Consider the following 23,146-nt stretch of genomic DNA (forward strand, 5'->3'; position numbering starts at 1 on the left):
TCCAGAAATATTTGTCAATAAATAGTAAGTGCCCATTCACAAAGGTCATTGAGTAGGAGAGAGGAAAAAAGTCTTTAAAAAGTAACTATTCAAATAGTTCAAATAATGCTCTTATAAATTTAGTCACTATATACGAAAAACACACACATTCAGAAGAAAGACAACCCATGTAAAATAACTACAGAACAAAAGATTATCAATTTAGAAATGACAAAGTTTTAAAAATGGAGAACAGATTGTGGTTGAGGGGGTAGCGCAAGGAGGAAGGCGAGTATTTGCAAAAGGGCATGGAATAAAACTGTATACAACTAAACAAATACACTCACAAAAGGGTACAAAACTGAGAAAATCTGAATAGGAGCTGGATGGGTTTCTTTCAATGTCAAAATCAGACATGGTATTTCTTTTTCAAGATGGGGAAATTAAGTGAAGTGTTCGCGGATCTCTGTATTTTTTCTTAAAACTTTGTGTAAATCTACAATTATCTCAACATATAAAGTTGCAATAAAATATCAAGCACACTTCCTCCATTCTAAATGCAATACTTCCCAAATAACAACATACAATAAATAAATAGCAAAAACCCAGTGAGAAAAAAATTATCACATAGAGGCAGTAGTAATTTCCCTCCAAGAAACCCAGTGTAAGCAGGACATAACGTTCTTGCCCTGTCAATACGTTAACTATCACTTAATTCTGTGTTAAATGAATTGTAGGGATCCCATTATCTAGGGAGACGCTTTCTCCGGACACAGCAGCAAGACATGCTCCCTGGCTGGGTTCGGAGGGTGTGGGGGCCTCCTCAGTCACACACAGAAGCAGATCTCACCCACACAGCAGAGTGGGCGTAATTCCGACCGAGGATTTCGCAAAGCCCGCTCTTTGGGTCGACCGACTTTGGACCTCTCGGGCAAGACCAGGACCGGTGGCCAAGCTCTGGTGGCAGGGCCCTGCGCTGGTAAAACTCGGACCTCCGACCGGCAGGCGCCAGTTCGTGGGAAACCCCCTCCAGGCAGGTCCTTCGGCCTCGGCTTTCACCTGACCCGTGCGGGTCGCGACAAGGCCGAACATCGCGCGTGGGGCCCCCTCTTGGCCTCGCCAGAAGAGCCCGGGAGAGACCCCGCGCTGCCACCGCCTTCGGGGTGGGTAGAAGGAGCTAGGAGACGCCGTCCTGCCCACGCCACAGCAGTGTACCCCAACACCCAAGGCGGCGGGGGCCGGGGCAACAAGGGGGGCCGGGAGTGCGGGGCGTAAGACCACGGGTGGTCAGGCGTGCGGGGCGGGGGACGGGGGACAAGGCGCCGCAAGTGCGGGTGAGGGGCGACACGGAGACCGGGGAACGCAGGGCGGGGAAAGACAAGGGGTCAGGGGTGCCGGGAGAGGGGCGACAAGGGTCCGGGAGTATGGGCTGGGGGACGACCTGGGGCCGCGAGTACGCGGTACCGGAAGACAAGCAGGCAGGGGTGGGGGTGAGATCATAAGGGACCCGGAGTAGGGGCGGCACAGAGCGGGAGTGCCGGGCAAGGGCGAGAAGGGGCCAGCCGGGCGGGGCGAGGGGCGAAGCGGGGTACCCGGGCGGGAGCCGGGGTTCGGGCTCACCCGCGTTCTGCAGTGTCTCGATGTTCTGGGGTCTGGTCGCCAGCTCCGCCACCATCTGCACGAACTGGGTCCGCGCTTTCTGGTACTGCTCGAACACTGCGGGGGCACACGCGGGGGAGCGGCCGCCCCCGCTCCGTCGGACCCGAGCCCCTCCAGTCGGGCGTCCGCATCCGCCCCGCCCCCTCCAGTCAGGCACCCCTCCCCCCACACCCCGCCCCCTCGTCAGGCACCCCTCCCCACACACACACCCCGCCCCTCCAGTCAGGCACCCCCTTCCCACACCCCCGCCCCCCGCCCCGCCCCCTCTCCCCACTCCCCCGCGCCCTCCCCACCGCGCCACCAGCCCTACCTTGCAGCACCTGCCTCTGGCTCATGGCGCCGCAACCGCACTCCGCCCTGGAGAAAGCGGGAAGCGACCGCGGTGGATACAGCCCGCCGATCTGGCCACCGCAGCGGCGACTCGGCTGGGACGGACGCCCCCTGTGTACCCGCGTCTCCCGGGCAACCGACCGGAACCGGAACGCGGCCGCCATCTCGCGGCAACGGCCCGGCGGCGTGACGTCAGGGCGCAGGATCGACGGCGGCGCGCAGGGCCCCGGACGGCGGGGGGGGCGCGCGGGGGTGGGAGGTGGGGAGGGGGCGGCGGGCGCGCGGGTCCGGGCCGGGTTCCCCTGCGTCGAGGGACGGTGGTCTACGTGCGCGCGATGCGGTAGCGGCCTGGGGCTGACGCTGCCTCGACGGTCCCCAGAAACCCCGCTCCTGCCACTGCGTCGTGAGCTAAGTGCGTCCGTGTTACCGCAACCCTACTGCCAAGGGTTTCCCTTTAATCCAGCTTTTGTAGACCTAGAATTTCTGGTATCAGGATACCTGGAGGGTCAACACAGCAATCTTGTGCCTTCATCTTGTGCCTTGAGCTGTGCTGCCTTGAGCGCGTTTACCAAGCCCCCTTGGAGGCTCGACGAGAAAAGCGGAGGAGGAAACAATGTGGCAAATGCCCAGCTCCGTGGCTTTCTCCCAGTGACTACTAACCTGGCTATTTCCTCATTTAAATGGGTTTCACAAACATTTTATACCTTTATCTTTTAAATTTAGGCTTCGTTTTACTTGTTGACATTTCCAAAAGAAAAGGAGAGTCTTGATTCAAATTATTTCCGCCAGACTTTCCTAGCTTAGAAAACTTTACCCCTTTACTCTGTTACTTCTAACAAAATTAGTCTATCACTGTTTTCTAGCATGTCTCACCAAATGTTTCAGTGACTGGTGTCAACTTTTAAGTGTTTTGATGTTAGAAACTACGATGTCACCAGGTGTCCGGTGGGTAGCCGGCCGCAGCTGCTGCTGTGTAGCACCAACGCAGGGGACCTCTTGGCAACTCTAACAGACGGGAGCATGCAAATTTAGCTGCTTCTAATATTTGGAGTGAGTCCTCTAAGGTAATCTTTGCGATCTTTCTCTGGCCTGAGCTCTCTGAAGAAGTCCTGACATTTTATGGAGTCCCCAAAGTGTTGGGGAATGGACTGGTAGTCAGAGGAAGGAATAAGTGTGCTCAGTCGGGTCCGTGTCACTCCCAGAGCAGGTGTGTGTCTTTTGCTTCTGTAGTTCGGAGCCCAGTGATACCCACAATTCCATCATTTAACTCTGAGGCGTAAGTTTTCCAATTATCTCTACATTTCCCCAAGGGAACAGGTCCTTTAAAATTAGAGTTCTTGAGTGTTCCCATTTACAGATATAAGTGGAAACTGAGTAAATAATTAAGATTGCAAATAAATCTTCATTGTAATTTTATTTTCAGTTCCTTGTTGCATTATGAAAAAAAAATCCCCTCAGAACTAAGAGTGTCCTTATTTGGTTTCAGTCCTTAAACAAACAACTCAAACTCCAGTGCTACTACAGCTGCCACTTTTAGTAATTGCTTTACTATGTATTTTCTACGTAGTAGAAAAAAGGTCTCAACCTCTAAGCATAAAACAGAACATCTATTTTTGTTACAAACTGGAAAACTTAAATTCAAATGGCATGTAAATTATTTTTAACTGTAGAGTATAAATATCTGCCATAACATGTCTGTGGTTAAATTGTACTCCTGATAAAATAAAATATAGGTTGCCTTCTTCATATTAAAGAAGCTAAATCTTTGCTTTTGTTTGTTTTGCTCTCTCAGTTTTTGTCTTTAAAATTGAATGGGAAATGTAACATAGAATGATCATAATATACAGATAATGAGATTGTTAGCAATTCAAATATGGCAAGCAAATCACTTTTACTGACAAGAAAGCCAATCTATATGCCTTGACTCACTTTTCAACTTATTAACTTGAAAACACAAAATCATTCTGTTTTACAAAGCTTTGCCTCTTGATCACATACTGACAGTTAAGCAGTTAGAAAGAAAATTACTCAAAGGGGTACTTCAATTTTAAAAAATGTAATTAAACCAAGATTACAGTCTTAAAGTACCAGCTGACTACAGATATACAGGGTACTTGGCACATTAAATGATACATTTAATTGAGAATGAAACAATGACATATTCTCTGAACAACATGAAAAAGTGTTTCCATGAGAGATTTGTTTGAAGCCTTCTGGCTCTTTTTGTAAAAAGCTAATCATAATATTACACTTCAAAACCACTTTTACACTTAATACCTTCTTTATCTATGAAAAGGAGACCACAAAACAGAGCATTATAAAACCAGTAGTAAAATCCTGCAATGTTTCTCTTTACAAATTTGCTTTAGGAATGCAGAAGATCTCATCATCATGGGAATATATTCTGCACATGCCTAAGTGGAACTTAACAAAATTTGAATTTACAGGGTTTTTTTTCTTCAGCTCTTAGCTGAATTTTTTAAATTAAGGCTTTATATGTGCTAATTATATATTAACATCCACATTATAAAAACTGCAGTTGAGATGAAGCAAATGTGTAGATATTCCTCCCTCAGGTCAAACATATATTTAACATCAAAGTGTGCCAGGCACCTTGCTGGTAACAGAATGTACCTGTCTTCCAGGACATGAAGTCTAGAGGGAGATAGACATGTAAACAAATTATTAATTCATTCAACAAGTATCTACAGAATGCCTGCCAGTGTATTAAGGGCTTTAATTGCTCTAAGCTCTATAAGGGTTTTGGGAGTAAAGACAAGAAGCTCAGGTAACATGGGGAAAGAGGTGAGGCTATCTAAAACATCACTTACATCATAAAAACTTTCTTGTTTTTAAGGAACATTCGCTGTTTTATCTAGACATGAAGTCTCCTTCCCTCCAGAAATATATAGAATGTTGCATCAGCATTTTAAAAGGCATTCAACTGGCAATGGCATGAAATTGTTCAGGTTATGAGAATACAATTAACACTTTGCCAATGCCAAGTCTAAAATTATTGAAATAATTCGATATTAACATACATGAAGGCATTACATGTCCACAACCAAGTTTGTGGACCCAAAATATCTACCTTAATGGAAGCAAAGGTATGACTATCTTAAATGTTGCATTACCACTTCTCTGCGAAATAACGTCAGGATTTTGCATCTGGGTCGGAATACACCATCCAGCTGTCTATCAAGTTTGTCAGCAGAACAGAAGAGACGGGATATTTCCATAGAGGAAGGAAAGATGAACATTCCTAGGCAGGCACTGTGTTTATTTCCTGTTCTTTTTAGCGTTAAGGCCAACAGAATGTTAAGATGACAGTGATTTAGCTGATTTCAAAGTTTTAAAGATATACCCGTACGTTTCTTCTTTTCTAGAATTCAGTAGCTGCAGAGATTGAACTCATCTTTTCCACCCCCAAAGAAAGCCATGATTAGGATGATTCCACACGCGAATAATATTGCCTCCAAAAGGCACAAAATTATTGTTACTAGACATTGATGTGTTTTTGCTGTGGAAGTCTGAAATACAGCCTAATATTTTCTAAGGCGATGACCTGCATAAAATCCAATTTTTTGCTCGTTGGTGTGTGTTTTATGTGACTCTTCTTTTAAAAGACTTAAGTGAGTTTTCTTGATAAGCAATTAAAAATTGTACCCAAGCCCTGCATCACCAGATAGAATCCCCTAAGTGCCCTGCCACAGGAGAAATCGGCTAGCCACACACGAGACCCTCGAGCCCTCCCCGCCCCAGGACCCCCAGCCCGAACGCCGGAGCGAATGGCTGCTTTCTTGGCAGTTTGTTTGGCTTTACAGTCTTGGCGTTGTTGAGCTGATCTCAGAGATGGTAGGTGTACCCCTTTCACCGCACGACCCAAGAACCAAGGATGCAGAGCCAGAAAAGAAACGACCCCAGGGCCAGCAGAGCGCACGGCGCACGCGACCCACCTTCCCCCAGGTGCGGGTTCTAAAAAGGTGCGGGGTCCCCTCGCCGGGTAGGCTTGGGCCCCCACTCGACGGCGCTGGTTCCGCAGGCAACTGCGTTCAGGGGGCGATGGAGTGTCGGGCCGGACCAAGGGAGACAGTGGGCATTCCCCGACTTTCCGGGGAGGGCACGGTCTCCCCAGCTGCGGCGCGCAGTCACGCCGCCAAGTATCTATAGGGAGGAGCGCCCGGAGACGCTCGGGTCAGACACCCGCCGGGCTCGGAGGGAGGCGAGGAGGCCGCGGCGCAGGGCGCGGGCCTCGGGGTCCCTGGGCTTCCCCCCGGGCGCGTGCGGAGGGGCCAGGGCGCAGGCCCCAGCGTCCCTGCGCTTCCCCGGGAGCCGCCCGGCGCGGGAGGAGCAGGCCTCTCTCCGAACTTTCGCTTTGGCGCCCGGCGCAGGCCTCCAGCTCTGGGTGGCCGGCCCGCGGCGTCTCGGGGAGAGGTCCCGGGCCGGGTCCCCGGTGGCGCCGACCCGGTCCTTGGCAGGGGCGACCGACCTGTAGGCGGAGCCCGCGGCTGGGAGACTCGGGGACCCCGCGAGGCCCGGGAGCTGAGGCCCGCCGCGCGGGCGCAGCCGAGAGAGCTGGCGGGACGCGCTCCCGGGACTTGTAAGGAGCGCCCCGGGATCGGGGGGCCGCGGGGAAGGCTCCGGGCTCCGTTCGTGGCCCTGGGGTGCCCGGTGCCCACTCAGGTCACCGACCCCGGGGGCCCCAGGCGCAGGCCAGGGCCGGGAGCGGGCGGGCAGGCGGCTGCGCCTCACTGCGCATGTGCGAGCCTCGGATTAGGGTTGTGTGCGGTTTTTTTTTCTTTCTTTCTTTCTTTTTTTTTTTTTTTTTAAATTTTAACATCATTGCACTACATCGAGCCTCAAGCCAAAACGTCTTTTGCATTGGTTACTCAGAAGAATGAGTGACTGTATCCTCCGACTCCTGGGAACTACTGGGAAAGTCCAGAGACGTTTCCAAGGTGCCTGCCTTCACAAAAATAGCGTAGCCTGTTGTGCCCTCGGCGTGCGCGTGCCCCGCGGAAACGGAGCGCCCGGAGTGAGCTCGGCTCGGGGGAGACCGGGTCCCGGGCTCGGCTCCTCACTTTTTCGGAGGAGATGCTTGCATTACAGTTTACACCCTCGTTAGCCCAAGTAAGCTCCCAAACAACTGCTGTCATCTTATTTTTTGATATTTCAGAAGATACATCTGAATATTAATAAATTGGATATTCGCCTCTTACTTCAATGCTGCCACATATTTAACTTTTTAAAGTAGAGTATAAATGTTCTCATACGGGCAACATAAAAGAGGAGTAATTACCTAGGTGAAGTAAAGATCAATGCCTTTCCAATAAATTAGCCGTTAGTAAACCGATTTAGTCTTAAGGGAGGAAATGAATCTATAAAGAAATGCTTTTATTCCAGGAGAGGGTTTTTTTTTTTCCTTCGTGAAATAATATGCAATTGCTTATTATTTTAATTATAAGTCAAGGCTTAAGAATTTGGAAGTTAACAAATAAACCTGGAAGTATACGAATATATTCAACCTGTTTATGGTTAAATCCTAAAGAGAAACAAACTTTCCAATAAACTTTCTGGCTTAAGGAGTGCAGTGTAAGGCTAAGACATGTAATGGTGATATTGGAAATAGAGACTTTTTGTAGCCCTAATGGATGGGAAAAGAGTGTTGTGTGTGTGTGTTTAGTGTGATACTTATGCATAATAATTTAAATGTATGGCAAAAGTTGAAGAGTGATACCAGGGAACTGGAACAAAGAGCAATTATGTTTCCGGAAAGGACATTCCTCCAACCCATTACAGACCATGATTCTTAAAGGACTTGCATTGCGCCAGAGTCTCTCTTCATATTCAGAGAAGTTACCTGACTAGTAGATATCAAAATTCATGCAAATGCATTTATTTAAATCTATTTTAAAGGTTGCTTATTTTATTAAATTATAAGCTTACATCATTGTAATGTGTTTCCCAAGAAGTGTTCTCCAAATTGGTGAACCTTTTAATCAGTAAATAATTTAGCAAAATGATGATTTGGTGAAAGGGCATTGATTCTCTTTCTCCTTAGAAAATGATGGGACAATTTGAGGAGAACCCAAGTGAAAATATTTTAACAAAATTGTCACGAGGTGTATTTAGAAAGGAACAGCTGGTAAACACATTTCCGAAGCTTTCCCTGAGTTCTTCAGTTACCCTAGAAAACAGACTAATGAATCATGTTCAAAGCAAACACACTCCTCTGAGTTAATTACTGATAACACTAATTTGTCCGATTTGTGAACAGTGAAGAAATAGCACTGTATCTTCCCAGTACAATTTACACATAAGTATTTTGGAAGTATGTTTACTGAACTTAGAAGTTTAGTTGAGAAGGCTGGAAAAGAGTAAAAAATTGTATGGTAAGACGCTATAGAAATGTAACCGATTCCAATAAAAAGTCCTCTGTACGGAAGTACATTATGGAAATGATGTGGTTGTCAGACCTAATTGCTTGGCTTTTGAGTCCTCATAGAAGAATTCTTCAGCCTTAGGGGTGTAGGCTCAAAAGCTGCAGAGTTCCTGGTTTCAGTTTAAATAAAACAATGAAATTCATCATTATTCAAGTCAACAGCGATAATTCACATGAATATGAATGCACTTTGATCTTATCCTTCAATTCATTGAAAGACACAGTGGTAATGAAAAAAAGGAGATAATCTCTTTAACTCGGTCCAAAGCGAGTTGTTGGAGCTTTTCTTTCTTGAGAGACCATAAAAAGGAACTTTTCGCTAACGCCTTGCTTTCCTGTTTCTAAGGTGGGGGGGTGGGGGGGTGGGCAAGCTACAGGTTATCTTGCCCCCAAGAACCAAGTAGTGCTAACTTTCTTCTTTGAAGTAAATTGTCCTATTTAATGAACTTGACATTTTGTGAACCTTAAAATATGAACCTCTTTTATAACATCATACCTAAAACTATGATTAATATGTGTTTATCCCCTATATGATTAAGTCATAGTAACTACTTCCAGTATATTTTAAAGCTTATTTAAATTAAGCAGAACACTTCAAGGTGCATTTAGGAACACTCCTAATATTAGGAGGTTTATAATGTCCAATACTAGCCTCTTAAGGGTTCCTGTTGAGCTGCATAACATATAATGTCTTCTGTCTGAAGGGATGAAAGTCACTTCAAAACCTTACCTCATGCATGCTATTTAACCAAATTTTCAAACACTTTGGTGGGAAAAGAGCAAAGTTTCAGGTTTCTATGTATTTTTCCTAGTAGAATTCTGGAAACATCTGCTAGATATTTTCAAATTTTAACCTACCACGTTTTAAATATAGGTAGGTAAAAAATATGCACGAATGAGAATATCTGATGAATGCTACTAGTTTAGCAAATGTTCAGCTTTTCATTAGATTCATTAAGGACATCCAAGTTTTATACTAGATATTGGTAAGTTTTTATTTCTAATAAAAGTTATTGAGACTTCTGGAATCCTCTGGAAATTCGACATATATTTGTTATGTTAGAAGGACTCCAGAGATAAATAAGACGGGTGATTGTCCTCAGGAAGCTTTAAACTTAGAAATTTCAGCACATCTGTGATTTACTTGAAAGTTCCACCCATGAAGAGCAGTTAACTAACTTAATAACCATTTAAAGCACAGACAATAAGTAAGAGCAAGGAAATTTGGCAATGCTCGTATTTCCCGGTTAATCCTGGTCGCTAAATCGGTATCCTACAACCACAGATATGAGAATAGGTAGAAAGCTCCCTAAGAGTTACTGTAAGTCATTTTCTTTCTACAAGAGACTCCTCGATCCTAACACCCAAGGGCTGATGTGAAAGTGATGTTCCCTCCAGTAGACGCGTAACACGTTCATGTATCTGGATGTACTGCTTGATGGATGGCGGTTCCATGTGGGGTTCCATGTGGGATTCCCTGCGGGATTCCATGCAAAAGGTCAGTGGCAGAGAAAGCAGCGGAAGGGTGGCTCACCCCAGAGGGCAGCCGCCGGGACCCGGAGACGACACAGCCCGAAGCTCTCCTTTGTGTCGGGTTGTCTGGAAGGAGTGGAGGGGATCTTGCCTTGCCTTCTGGCTCTGCCGCCATCCTTAGTGCCGACGCTAAGAAAAAGGCTTTCTAACTGACTGGCCGTTGGAAACGAACACCGGCTGGGGTCGGGGCACAGGGCACCCGGGCGCTGGGGTGCGGCGCGGGGCCGACCGGGGGCACCCCGAGTTCCCGCCGCCCAACCCCGAGGGGCACCAGGCGGCCCCGGCGCAAATCCCCCGCGCTGGTTGCTCCTGGCAACTGAGTGTGCCCCGCGCAGGGCCCGCAGCAGCAGCCGCGCGTGGCGGGAGCGCGGGCGGCGCCGCGGGCCGGGGGCTCGGGGGCCCGGGTGTCGCCTCCGCGGGATCGTCAAATGAGCGCGCCTCGGTGCCGGCAACATGGCAGCCGCAGCGCGAAGCCAGGGCTCGCCTCGCGCCGGCCCTGCGCAGGGCAGCTGCGTCCGCCCGCCTCGGCTCGCGCGCCCTTTGTTCTCCGCGCGGTGGCCCTCCAGTCGCGGGGTCTTCACGCGGACCCTGGAGGACTCGGCGGCTCGGCAGCCTCCACCTAAAGGGCCCCCGAGGCGCAGGCCGCGAGGAACGTGGGCCACCTTCCTCTGCCCCCGCCGCGGCGACGCGCGGGCGGGGACGCCGGGCACCACGCGCCGCGCAGACCCCCACATCCCCCCTTGCGTGGGGCCTCGCGGGCCGCCGCCCGCTCTCCGCCCCCCAGCCCCGCCCCTGGCGGCCCTCGGGAGCCTTCCGCATGGCGCTTTCACATTTTGTGACTGATTTAGCCCCGCGTCTGCGCCCACACAGCCCGGCGCCGAGGACGCCTGGCCCTGGAGGCTGCGGAGGGCAGCACGCGGTCCCCACCCGGCAGCCACGCGGGGCCGTCGAGGGGGGCGGGAGGGGGTGGCGCGGGAGCTCGCGCAAGATGGCTTCCGGGGGCCGGGCGGGCAGGGCGCCCCTCGACCGGGTCCTCGAGCGCAGCCCCGCGCTCCCCTCCGTGGCCTGGGGGGCAGGGCCAGAGCGCCCAGGGAAGAGCGCCGAACGGGCCCGACCCGAAGGGAAGCCTGGGGGTGCAGGAGCCCGGCTCTGCAGGAGCCGGGGAGAGCCTGCGGGAACACCTGCGCGCTTGGAAATTAAGGGCTCAGGAGGGCAGCCACGCCATTCCTTCACTGAGCTTTTCTCTGGCGTGCTTGCTGGACATTTGCGAAGTTGAGTGAGACTCCGGGGTGAGCTTCCCAATGCACCCGAACTTCTTCCAAAAACTCAGAAGGATCCCAGAGACGTCCTAGTGGTGATGCCCTTGGCTGGCGTCGACTCGGTGAAGACGGCTTCCCAGGGCTCTTCATGTGAGACCTCTAGAAATTGCACACTAAGAAAAAGAAACTGGTGCAAATAAAGGAAATCCGCTTCAAGTACTAAAAGAAGGGAAAAAAAACACTTTTTTTTTTTTAAACTGCGGAAACAGGAAACGTTCAACTGTGTAAACATTTTCGGAGACTTTCATAATCAAAATTGGAAGATCTTAAAATTTCTTCGGAGGCGCCAAGCTCGAAGTCTTCCGCGGGGTGTTTCCCAAATTTCATTTACTGCGAGGCTGGAGCATGGGGTCCGGCAGCCTCCTGTGATGAATCCGTCTGTCTCATGTGGTCCCAGCTTCGTTCAAGATTTCAATTTTGTGAAGTCAGCAATTTTTTTTTTTTTTTTAAGAAATAATCACCCGTAGTTTTTATACTTGAAGAAACATCTTCAAGTGAAGTAGGGTACCTGCCCCCAGAGCCCAATACTGGAACTGGGTTCCGGGCTCTTTGCACATTGGGTATCTTAAAGGCATGTGCCATTTTTGAGGATTTAGTATACTGTTGGAAGCTACAAAGACCTAAATGATGACAGTTAAGTCACTTTTAATGCAACTTGCTCAAGACCTTTTTGTTTTGGGAAAAATGCAAGACTTTATAGGGAAAACAACCATAGTATTTGAAAATACGGTGGAACCTCTGTTTCATAGAAATGCTCGACTAGGTCAGAATTTTTGTCAATACAGATTTAGTGGGAAAATAGAGACAGTTCTCAAACCCTGAAAATACAGAGACGATTTGCCATCTGAAAAAAACGAACACTTCCTTTTAACCCAAGATTCTAACCCAAGAGACTTGGTTCCATGGGCAGATTGTTCCTAAAATTGAAGTCCTATCCTGGCAAAGATTACCATAAGTCATTTTAAAAGATCAAGTCTTGATTTCTTGGTTAGTGCAAGGAGTATTTCACGTGGGTATCCAAGTGCCTATTAAGGTTTCATAGCAAAACTTCATTTTGATAGGCCTAGACAGTGAGTGTACTGAAAGACTTGACAGATGAACTGCAACTCAAAATATTGGGTAAAGAAGAAAAAAATGAAAAGCTTCTTCAAGTTTCTACCAAGTTTACTCTGTTGCATTTTACTTTCAGAGATCCTGTTTGCCCATACAGATATGGTTGGTAGGTTGTCAACTTTTTTTCAGCTCCGTACAATTAACGGGCCAGTTTTTAAAAGCAAATTTTAAAAGCAAAAAGTACTTTTAAAGTGGTATGCATGTAAATAGCAAGTTAGCTATTTACACAACAGAAACCAGCCTGATTTTTTTTTTTTTTTTTTTTTTTTGCATTTACACTAAAATCTGTGAAACCAATTGAGGCATTTTCTGTGGAATATTTTGTTAACACTTTTGTAGTGTAGAATCCTAGAATATTTCCAGAAGCAAAAGTCAAACGCTATGCTGGCTTCTCATGTACCCGACTCTGACTGCTGAGTGCAAAGTTAGCAGCTCTGATAGTTTTCATAAGGTTGAAAAAATGTTTAAGCAGTCTAGCAAAAGTTTAAAATTTTTAATCTTCCCCATTTCATTAAGACTCTGAAATTTGAACTGAAATATCCTTTTATTATGCAACTTTCAAAGTGGGTAGGGAAAAAATCCTTTCAAATAAAATAAACGGACGTTTTCAAGGCTGGTTACTGTTAAGCCATAAATCAAACGTTTGACATTTTTAACAAGTAATTTCAAAAATGAATCCACCAAAAAGAGGTTGAGATAGAAATGAAGGCCTTGATTTCAGTGCTAATCTTACATAACTTGGTTTTGCCCAGGTCAAATGAGAGTCTACTAGTTGAAGTTTCTCAAGCCTTTGAAAAATATTTTTTCATTCTTTATATACAGTCATCCAAAGTAAAAATATCACTTGGAACTTCCATCAACTTTTGTCTTGGGTAACATCAAGACAACTTGGAAAACTGTAGGAATCTAGAAAAATGAGTTAAATTCACTGAAATTGGCAAACATGGGTAACTTTTACTTCAAAGACTGTGGAATAAACAGAAACATCTTTGAATATGGGCTTTCAAGCATTTATACAACAGAGTGTGTACTTCTCAGCAACATCACTCAGACAACAATGTCTTTCCCTTTACTATTTACCTGCCATAAGCCACTATAGGGTTTCCAAAACTTCTGCACATTGTGCTTTTCATATCAAAGTTTTATTAAAGATCTTAGCTATTTTCTAAATGAATATCCTTTTTATTGTTTTTTTTCCAATTACAAATGAAATTTAACTTTACAGCTATAATTAGAAACAACACCGACAGTGGAGCTGTACAAATTTAGGTCAAAATAAAAATATATTTTGTGACTTCATAAAACTTCATTTACTCTATCTTTAAAGAAAACAGAAGTAACAGCAATATATGCAAAAGTAATGATTTAATGACTATAAGCAAGACAAAGCAATAGAATTGTGCTTCTTTTGCAGACTGGGGACAATGAAATGTTTAGCTACAATTTTTCCCATACAAACATGAAACAATATTCATATAGAAGAAACACCCTCACAAATAACTGATGGGCGATGAACACACACCAAAGTTCGACCAAAGCAAAACACAAACTGAAAATTGTTGGGATTATTCATATTTTAAGTTCAACATGCTCACTCTATTTAAAAATTAAAACCTGTAGAAGCTCATAATAAATTGCTTCCATTTCCAGATATAACAGAGAAGGTATATGACCACTGTTTATGACTATTAGTCTTAAATTTGAAATTACTGCTATACCACTTATTAAAATAATTTAGGTAAAATTCGTTTCCCCAGAAAACAGCTGAATATTTAAAAATTTTAGAATTATAGTGATAAATTTTAAAAACCCATTAATTCCATCATAACCCATGGAAAATGAACAAATTATTTCCATATTCCATGGTTACAATTTTCTTTACAATAAAATTTAAGTGTCAACATGTACTACCAGAGATAAGTCAGTAATGTAAGGACTTGCCAATTGTTTCCATTGGAACAGAATTTAGAATTAGATATCCACATTAAAAATATTCTGTGCTAATAAGCAATGTCAAACATGGGCTGTCTGCAAAGGTCGAACCAGTTGGGAGAATTTTAACAACCATTTGAGTGCATGAAACACAATAATTTCTTTATAGTATTTATAAATATATCATACAATACTGTTTCCTGTTATGTCATATACCAATATGGCATTGTACAATAAGCATAATGCCATCTGATTCTTACAAAAGCGAATCATTTCAACAAGTCAGTAAAATAAAACGGTAGTACCCGCTTTTAGGCATACAGATTGTAAAACTGAAGTTTACTTTCCTTTGATCGGTTTGCGCAGCAACAGAGAAATAAAAAAAAAAAAGGAAACATAGGAATCAAAATGGCTAAATATGCAAGAAATTGTTATTCACAGTGACATGGCTACATAGAATGCATTATTCTATGCATATTCTTTCCGTTTGTTGAAATTTCAAGATAAAAAGCACTTGTTTTTTCTACAGGTTCACAAAACAGCATAACAAGAACAATCAAGGAGAATGTAATGTAGGCGTTAGTTGGATTAACAAACTATGGCCCAATGTTCATATCCATATTTCCAATTCAAACAATGGTTACGGAAACCATTTCCCATCTTTCCTAACACACACACACACACACAAAATCTTGCCTGCCTCTCCCCAGAAACCCTTTATAAGAACGGTCTTTTTCATTGAACGCACATATGAATATCACACATCTAGTCCATCTTTTATAGCCAAATTTAATGTCACTACAAAAGAAAGCAAATTGGACAACAGTCACATGTATTAGCATCTATAAAGCTGTAATGGCATGAAGATATCTATAATAAATCAGGAGTTTAAAATTCTTTTCCTTTAACAGTCTCAGGTTTCAACCAGATGAAGTTGCTGAAGATCCATTGACTGATGATTTCCGAGGTCTGTTGGCAAAGGAAGATTGGTGGTTCCCACTGGGGCTGCTGCTGGTTCCATTCATCGTACTGGAGATGTGGGGAAACTGAGGGTGGGGAGACTGGACCGGTGTACTGGGGCTCGGCAAACACGAGGAGGTGGAGGGGAGGCCTCCTGCAGGGCTGTTGGCCTTGTCGCTCCCAGAGTCACTTTCCAGTTCTCCAACAGTCGTCAGTCCATCTCTCTGATGACTGATCTTCATTCTTTTACAAGTGGGTCGAACTCTGTATTTCAAAGGAAGCGGCCCATTCTGCAGAATTAAAAGGGGGAAAAAATCAGTCTTAAATCTTAAATTACATTTATCACCATAATATGAGATTATTAGATATGTTATTCACCCTTCTCCAGGTATAAATGTAGGCAATATCCATTAGTGTATAGTAATCCTTTAAAGGTTCCTCTTCATACATGACATCAATCTATTGGAAAATAATGATATTCAATCATCAAGTATCACAAAGAATAACAAAGGCAAATATACATTTTTCATTAAAGAATAAACCATAAGTGCTTTAAAAAACATTTTCTTGAAACGTTCAGACAAAGTATCCCTTTTACAACTCCATATGAGGAAAACTATTTCTTGAAAATGGGATTAGCATGAAACAGAATTCAGACCAAATATTTTAAGAGATATTTCCAATTTTAGTGCTCAGTTTAAAAATTTTTTATTAATTTTTTTTTTTTGGTTCAGAATCCAAAAAGTATTAATAACAATAAAAGACCTATAGAAAATGCAGGAAGAATGTAAGGTAAAGAGATACCTGGAAAGTATTCGGTATGTCCATTTTACTTCTGAGAAACTTCCTTAGGTGCATCACAGTCATAGCCGCAGGACACCGCAGGTATCTTTTATCATTTACCTAAGAGCACATTTAGAAAAGTAGTTTTTTTCAATTCCTAACTTTCAGCTAAGGGAAAATTTACAATCTGATTTCCTGTATATGATAAAAGGAATTGACACCAAAACTGGTGTTAATTACACTTTGAATTTCCTATCAAAAACACTAAATGAACTGATTCCTTACATAATAAGGGAAACTTTAAGTGTATCAACGCGTTAAACATGAATTAGTGTTTTGAAAGACTAAAAATGATAATTATTAGCTATCAGATGTAGATTACTTTTAAGCATGGAACATGACAATTTTCAATTTGACATCATCATTTGACAGTAGACTATTCTAAAGAACAACATGAATCCTCAATATGTTTCTGAAACATGGTACATACCTCTTCCTTAGATTTCTCTTTGTCTTTGTTTACTTTCCGATCCAATCTAAGAAACAGATAATTTATTAGCAAAACGTGTCCAAAAAACACAGTAGCATAAGATACATTTCCTAGAGAACTTACCTGTTCTGGTCAAAGAATTCAATGGATAAACTTATTATCTCATCATCAGTAATAATTCTCTTATCTTCATCTGCAACTTCTCCTCTATCTTCATTAGAGCCATTGGCAGCTACAGACATTTTGAAATTCAATTAAAAAAATTAAACATTTACTTGAAATAATTGTGTGTGTGTATGAGAAAGGACGCAGTACTTTAGATTAAGCTCTACTTTAATAAATTTTAAATCACTGAATAGTAGTTTTCCCCCCAAATAAAATGCCTTCTTCCCTCCAAAAAATTTACCATCAGCTGAAGGATGAGCTGCATAAAAATCCCTTCTTCTCTTCATTTCATCTGAAAGAAAAAAAAAACATTAAACATTTGCTAAAGCAGTTGAAACCACTGAATACTTTTAAATTCATTCTTTAGGTAAATTACTCACTTTTGAAAAGCCCTGGAACTAATTTGTATACAATATCTTGAAGAGTTTTATCTGACCTGAAAAAGAATAAATTACAAAAGGAAACTCTGTATTAAATATGGCAAAACCTGCAAATATTCTGAAGTTTTTAGACTGTTTTATTTGTGCTATAATTTTTAATTTGACTCTCTGAAGCTACACTGATAGGATAAAAAATTAGGAGAATAAAGCTCAAAACAGTCTTGAATCGGTAGAAAAATGCCTTAGTTCATATTCACTAATAATTCTTCACATTCACTGAGTCAGAAGTATGCCTTTCCAGTTACTGAATTATCTCATACGTGAAGAGAAGAGAAAATGGGAGCACTTTGAAAACACTGTTGTCTGAGATGAAATCAGTAAAAGCAATGCAAAAATGGAGAACTAATTCCGTTTTTTAAGGATAGCAGAAAAAAACAACAAAAGAACCATATACCTTACAACAAAAACACTGAACTATGTCTAAATTTGGTCCCCATTAAAATGGCAAAAAAGTAAAGGGCAAATTTTCTAAGAAGAAATTAACAGAGCAGCTTTCACTAAGTTACACAACTCCAGTAACAATTACAAACGGATTGTAAACGTTTTCTTACCTTATATTTAGGAGTGGTCTGGTTTTGTGAACTTGGACATCACAGATTGGACAGTACTTGCTGGTCTCCAAGTAACGCACAATACACGTTTTACAGACTAGAAGTAGGAACACGAGTTTTTGTAAGTTTAGATATTAGAACCTAAAGCATTAAAATTACTTGCAGATACCATGGCACAGTAGCAGCAAAAAAGTAAATGCCAAAATGTATTTTCTAAACCATCTCAGTTAATATCCTGAGAACACTTATACACTGCATACCAGGAACAAAATATCAACAAAAATTCACTAAGTACAAAGAAGAAAATGGCTCCATCGCCTTGTACCCAAATCCCTGAGGACAGAGGGGCGGTTGGCGGTTTTCACCTTCCCGGCGTGTACTCACAGGAATGTAGACACTCGATTATGGTGGTGGCGTCAATGAAGTACCCTCCACAAAGCACACACATCAGGTGGGGATTCAGCTCCGTGATTTTGATTCTGGTTGTCCGGTGCATGTTTGCTGGATAAAGGCCCTGGAAGACACGCGACGGCGACCTCGGTTCAGAGGGCGGCCACGGCTCTCCACCCCGGCAGCGCCCACAAGTCGCTCAACGCCACGCAGCTGGGCGCGGACGCGCTCCACGGAAGGAGCGCGCTCCCGGGACGCGGGCCGGCATGGCCGCCCCGGAAAGGGCCCGACCCCCGACCCCTGGGCTCCCCGGGCGTCCTCGGGGGAGAACGGACATGGGGTGGGGGCCCGCGCGCATCGCCCCCAGCCCGGCAGGCCCAGGCCCGGGTCCACGGAGAACGTCCTCGGCGCAAGCGGGCGAAGCCGGCACGAGTCCGCCCATACAAAGGCAGGCCAGCGCCGCCCCCTGGGCCGCCCAGGCGTTTCCGGAGCGGGTGCCGGCCGCGGCCCAGTGGACAGACAGACCGACGCCCGCCCGGCCGGGATGCGAGCGGCGAGGGGCGGACCCCGCGGCGCGCCGCGCTCGGATTCGGAACTTGTCTCGGTCGGCGTTTCCATAGCAACTCACACTCGCACTTGGCATCCGGCCACCGCTCCCCTGCGCGCCCAGCGGCCCGAGCCGCGGCCCCAGCTCTGAGCCCCGCTCCTCGGCGGGCGGGGCGGGGCCTCGGCGGGGCGGGGCCGGGGCGGGGCGGGGCGGCCCCTCGAGGCCTGCGAAGGCGCCCGAGCCCGCCCCCCCCCCCCACTGCAGCGGGACCAGGACCCCCGCGGGCGGCAGCAGCGCGGGCGGCGATGGTGCGCCCGGGCTGGGAGACCGCCTCCGGGCTCTGCCCGTGCCGTTCCGGCCGTTCGCAGTCACTGGGTCAGAACTCTGACAACGGGCTCTACTGCCAACTGCCCACGGAGCCCTTAGCCCGAAGCCGCCAGGGCTCACAGGCAGGGGTGGCTACAGAGCCGAACCTCTTTAAAGGGTCCTTTCCTGGTGGGGAGTTCTCATGCAGATCAGATAAGTGCCCTGAACTTTTAGGAAAGCTGGAAACTGAAATCCAGTTTGCAAGAAGATGGGGAGGAGGCAAAGCCCCGAGTCTGATTCGGACAAACCGCGCGGGAGGCAAGAGAAACTACTCGAATCGGGACGAGAGTGACAAGATGTAAAGAACCACGTGACCAGCCGATTCCCAGCGCTAAATCAACACCTTGTCAAAGCAGGAGCAACGACAGGAGAGAGAAACAAATGTCATGTTCTCAGACTGACGTCCGCACAACCCCCCACGCGATGAAATGGTATTCCCAGCAGATTTCATAAGAAAGTCAAGATAGGGAATGGTCAGAACAACACACCAGCCAGCAAGCAGAGAAGTCAGTTACTCCATTTAGAAGTGTTGAAAAATACATTTCTGATCTCCACTTCATTTCAGATCCTCAAATAAGGATAAGTTTCTACAGCTGTCTGAAGTACCTTCCGAAAGCTACCTTGAATAGAAATCTAGAAGCTAGTGGAGTTCTGATGCAGAAGAGGGAAATACCAATCAACATACCTCAATGGCTGACATTAAAAGCTTTAGACTACTTAAAAATTGGCTGAAATGTTACAAAACCTCTCTAAGGAAAGTGACCATAGTGGCAACCAGCGACCTCAACCAAGGAAACTTCCTGTGTGACTCCTCACTTATCTTTGGATTACTTGTTTAGAAGGGGCACTATCAGCACAACATTTATAAAAATCCGAGTGGGGATGCATAGGATTTGCAGGTGGAGCCGTATCCCCAAAGAGAAGCAGTATTCAAACACAGTTGTTCTTGGTGATTAAAGACCAGCCTTGATTTGTAAAGATAACATTCTGAATTTGCAGGACCTTTCCTAGAAAGATCACACGATGTCATCCCGTCTGCCTGTGACAGCATGTCCACGGATATCATCGATAATGAAGTTTATGAAGGGACCTCAATAAAAAGACCTGCCTTTATTTCTCCTCTACCTCACAGAAGACCAAACCACATAAGCACAAATATTAACCCACAAGAACAAGCCTTAGTGGAGTGTATTCTATAGTTGGCTGGGAACAGTTAAGTCACTGTACTTGACCAGAATCCTTTCAAATTCATCTTAAATCTTAATTCACACAACTCCTAGACCTCAGTTCAGAAGAATTTGGCCACAGTCCTATTACCATTTATAACACTGTTACTTATATTAAAACCTAGCTCTTTATCTTTTTATCCCATTTGAAAGTACTGGTAAACTAATGAAGACATCTGAAACGTTTCTTGACATGCTTGCCAAGGTTTGAGAAACAATCTCTTGCACCTCAGAAATGAAAACCTTCTAAGTTCCAACACAGAAACCATCAGTTAGGCAAGTAAAAATGCACCAAACATACCTAACAAACAGTTAACCTGCCGTTATAACATACTTAGCTGGGGCTGTCAGTTTCCTTGGAGGCCTAACACCAGTAATGTCAAAATGAAGGAAAACAGAAGCAAGCTCTTATGTTAACAATCAGCCTGACCACTGCAATCTAAGAAATGCAAATGAACTCCATAACCCCAGTTGGAGCTCACAGCCCAATACAAGTATAGGTACAGTTGGAGCTAACTTGTCTCCTAAAGAGAATTTTGTCCATTTGGCCACTTAAAACACATCCGAGAATCTGGTAGTAAAGCATGAATGGATTTTCCAAATGCAATTAAATGCTTAATTCTCTTACAAAAGCTTTGTGTGCGTGCACGCAAAAGTGGCCTTCACATGGCTTTACATTTCTGTTGCCTGGAGTATAATGTGCAAAGGTAGGCTATTTCAAACACCTTTCACTGCACTTTGACACAGACATATGGGAATGAACTCAGTATACAATTCCTAATTTTACTCATAAAACCAAACAGATTTTTGATCAGTCTACTTGAAACAAAACTCTAATGTAGTGCAGTCTCATAACTTGGTGTATGAGGTCAACACTTTACATCAAGTCTTTAGTGTACTTATAATGTATCTCCAGAACTTTGGTATTAAGGATCCTATAAAATACAGCTTAACCTACTCAAAACATTCTAGGCACCACCAACCTACACCTGGATTTGGGTAAAAATACTGGAATTTTGCCTACTTAAGTGAAGGGGTTAAAACATGCTCTCTTCCAAATATTGAACCGTAACCACTAAGCCCACTAAATCCTTTTATTGCAATTGGGAATGATCAAAGTCTCTCTACTTGTTTACTTCCAACTATTAACTGTAAATCTCAGAAGAAGCTTGACGCTATATTGCTGTCAAGCCCAGAAGGCTACGTAAACATATGCCATCAACTTTTTCAGCGCTCCTCTTCCAAAGCATCCCTTTGCCAAATGACCTGTGCTGACATTTAGTGAAACGTGTAAAACCCAGCGGGCTGAAATCATGACTCTAAATGCACCCCACAGAAGACGCAGAGAGAAAACTGGCAGCCTCGGGGGTGGGGGCGGAGGTGGGGGTGAGGGGCGGAGGAAGGTGGGGGGGGAGGCAGAAAAAGAGGATGAAGGAGAGAGAAAGAAAGCCAAGCTCGTGCAAGACAAATGTCCAGACACCATCCCCAGACCAAAAAAAAAAAAAAAGCTCCAAATTCGAAATGCTCACTTCCCGGCGAGCACGCCCCAAACAACGTGCAGAGAACTCACCCGAGGCTCCCCACAAACACCACCTTGAAAACTTTACCATTTTACACGCAAATGCAGAAGACCTTGGGAACGGCTGGGACCGCCATCTTACACGCCATCCAATTTCACCCCAGCGCGCCTCCAACTTAAGTTAATAACATTTTTGTCTGGGCGCGCTCCAGACCCCCGGGCCCCGCGGCGGGGTCGCCGCCCCCCGCGGAACCCGTCCCTATAAAATGGGTGCGTTCTCTGGCCGCTCAAACCCCTCAAAAGCCCTTTCTCGGCGGGAGGAGGGCGGCCCGCCGTCCCGGGCGGCTCGGGGCTCGGGCGCCCGGCCGGGTCCCGGCCGAATCCCCGGCGCAACAAAGGGCGCCGAGGCGGGCGGGCGCGCGGGCGGGCGGGCGGCCCCGGGGCGGCCCCCAGGGCCATGTGCGTCGCGGGTGCGGAGGGGCGCTCGGGGGGCAGAGGCTCTCCGACGTGGGCCGAGCGCGCCGGGCGGGCGCGGCGCCGGGCGGGCGCGGGACGCGGGGGCCGCGCGGGGGGCGCGCGGGGAGGCCGGGGCCCGGCGGCGCGGGGCACGGGGGGCGGCGGGCGCGGGGGCGGCCCCGCGCTGTCAGCGCCCGCGGCCGGCGCGCGAGGAGAGGCGGGGGCCGCTCCCTCGGCCGCGGCCCGGCCCGCGCGGCCCCGGCCTCGGCCCCGGCCCCGGCCGCGCCCCGCGGCGCCTGCTACGTACCCGGAAAGCGCCGGCGGCCCGGGCGATGGCAGCGGCGGAAAGACAATGCGAGTTCGCCGCCGTCCCTCAGAGCGCGGCCGCGAGCCGGGCGGCCATCTTGGAGCCGCCGCCGCTGTCAATGGGCGCCGGGCGCCGCCGGGAGCCGCCGCGCCGCGCTCATGCCGCGGCCTCCGCCGCCAACGCCGCCGCCGCCTCGGCCCGCCCGGCCCGCTCGGCCCGCTCGGGGAGCGCGCGAGGAGGCGCCGGGACTACTCCGCGGGCCCGGGGGGGCTTCCCGAGGCGGAGCGCGGCGCCCGCGCCCGCGGCCCCATTGTCTGGGCCGCGCGCCGCCCTCGGCCCTCGGCTGCCAGCCCCCGGGGGGGCGCGGGCGGGGGGCGGGGGCGCCGGGGCGTGCGGGCCGAGCACGGGGGCGGGGAGCCGGGGCGGGGGAGGGGAGGCGGCAAGAAGGCCCCGCGGAAGGCAGTGGAAACTGACACCGGCTCCAAAATGGCTCGGCGCGCCGCCCTCGCCGCCCCCCGCCGGGTCACGTGCTCCCATTCCTTAAGGGCGGCCTGGGAATTAGTGTCGGTGTAGTCGCGGCCGCCCCCTCCCCGCCGCCCGCCCCCGCCCCGCCCCCGCGGCCACGGGAGGCGTCTCCCC

General features: G+C 47.0%; 2 protein-coding genes across 7 annotated transcripts in view; both read right to left on the reverse strand.

The window, feature by feature from the left end:
- SPAG6 (sperm associated antigen 6) overlaps nt 1-2,122 on the reverse strand; it is an 85,413-nt gene extending 83,291 nt beyond the window's left edge. Inside the window, exons 1-2 of one of the 2 annotated variants that reach the window (XM_077154112.1) lie at nt 1,949-2,122; nt 1,600-1,695 (exon numbers count right to left, since the gene is read on the reverse strand). In XM_077154112.1, coding sequence (XP_077010227.1) covers nt 1,600-1,695; nt 1,949-1,973 — 121 coding nt within the window. In that variant the 5' untranslated portion in view covers nt 1,974-2,122. Of the gene's footprint in view, nt 1-1,599; nt 1,696-1,948 lie in introns of those variants that run through there. The other variant, XM_077154118.1, reaches the window with a different exon arrangement.
- A 10,945-nt stretch (nt 2,123-13,067) lies between these two features.
- BMI1 (BMI1 proto-oncogene, polycomb ring finger) lies at nt 13,068-22,634 on the reverse strand. 5 transcript variants are annotated; one of them, XM_077154158.1, is made up of 10 exons: nt 21,833-22,094; nt 18,081-18,210; nt 17,697-17,793; nt 17,086-17,141; nt 16,947-16,997; nt 16,664-16,772; nt 16,541-16,586; nt 16,072-16,170; nt 15,646-15,726; nt 13,068-15,557 (listed from the first exon to the last, which is right to left on the reverse strand). In XM_077154158.1, exons 1-10 carry the CDS (start codon nt 21,833-21,835, stop codon nt 15,228-15,230), a joined length of 1,002 nt encoding a protein of 333 aa, XP_077010273.1. In that variant the 5' UTR covers nt 21,836-22,094; the 3' UTR covers nt 13,068-15,227. The 5 variants fall into 5 exon arrangements, with proteins under 5 accessions (XP_077010273.1, XP_077010292.1, XP_077010264.1 ...); XM_077154177.1 differs by having other exon boundaries at nt 21,796-22,094; XM_077154149.1 differs by lacking the exon at nt 21,833-22,094 and adding an exon at nt 18,715-18,792.
- Nucleotides 22,635-23,146: the final 512 nt, after the last annotated feature.

The sequence above is a fragment of the Tamandua tetradactyla genome, chromosome 1 (assembly GCF_023851605.1).
Source record: "Tamandua tetradactyla isolate mTamTet1 chromosome 1, mTamTet1.pri, whole genome shotgun sequence".
NCBI classification, from domain to species: Eukaryota; Metazoa; Chordata; class Mammalia; order Pilosa; family Myrmecophagidae; genus Tamandua; species Tamandua tetradactyla.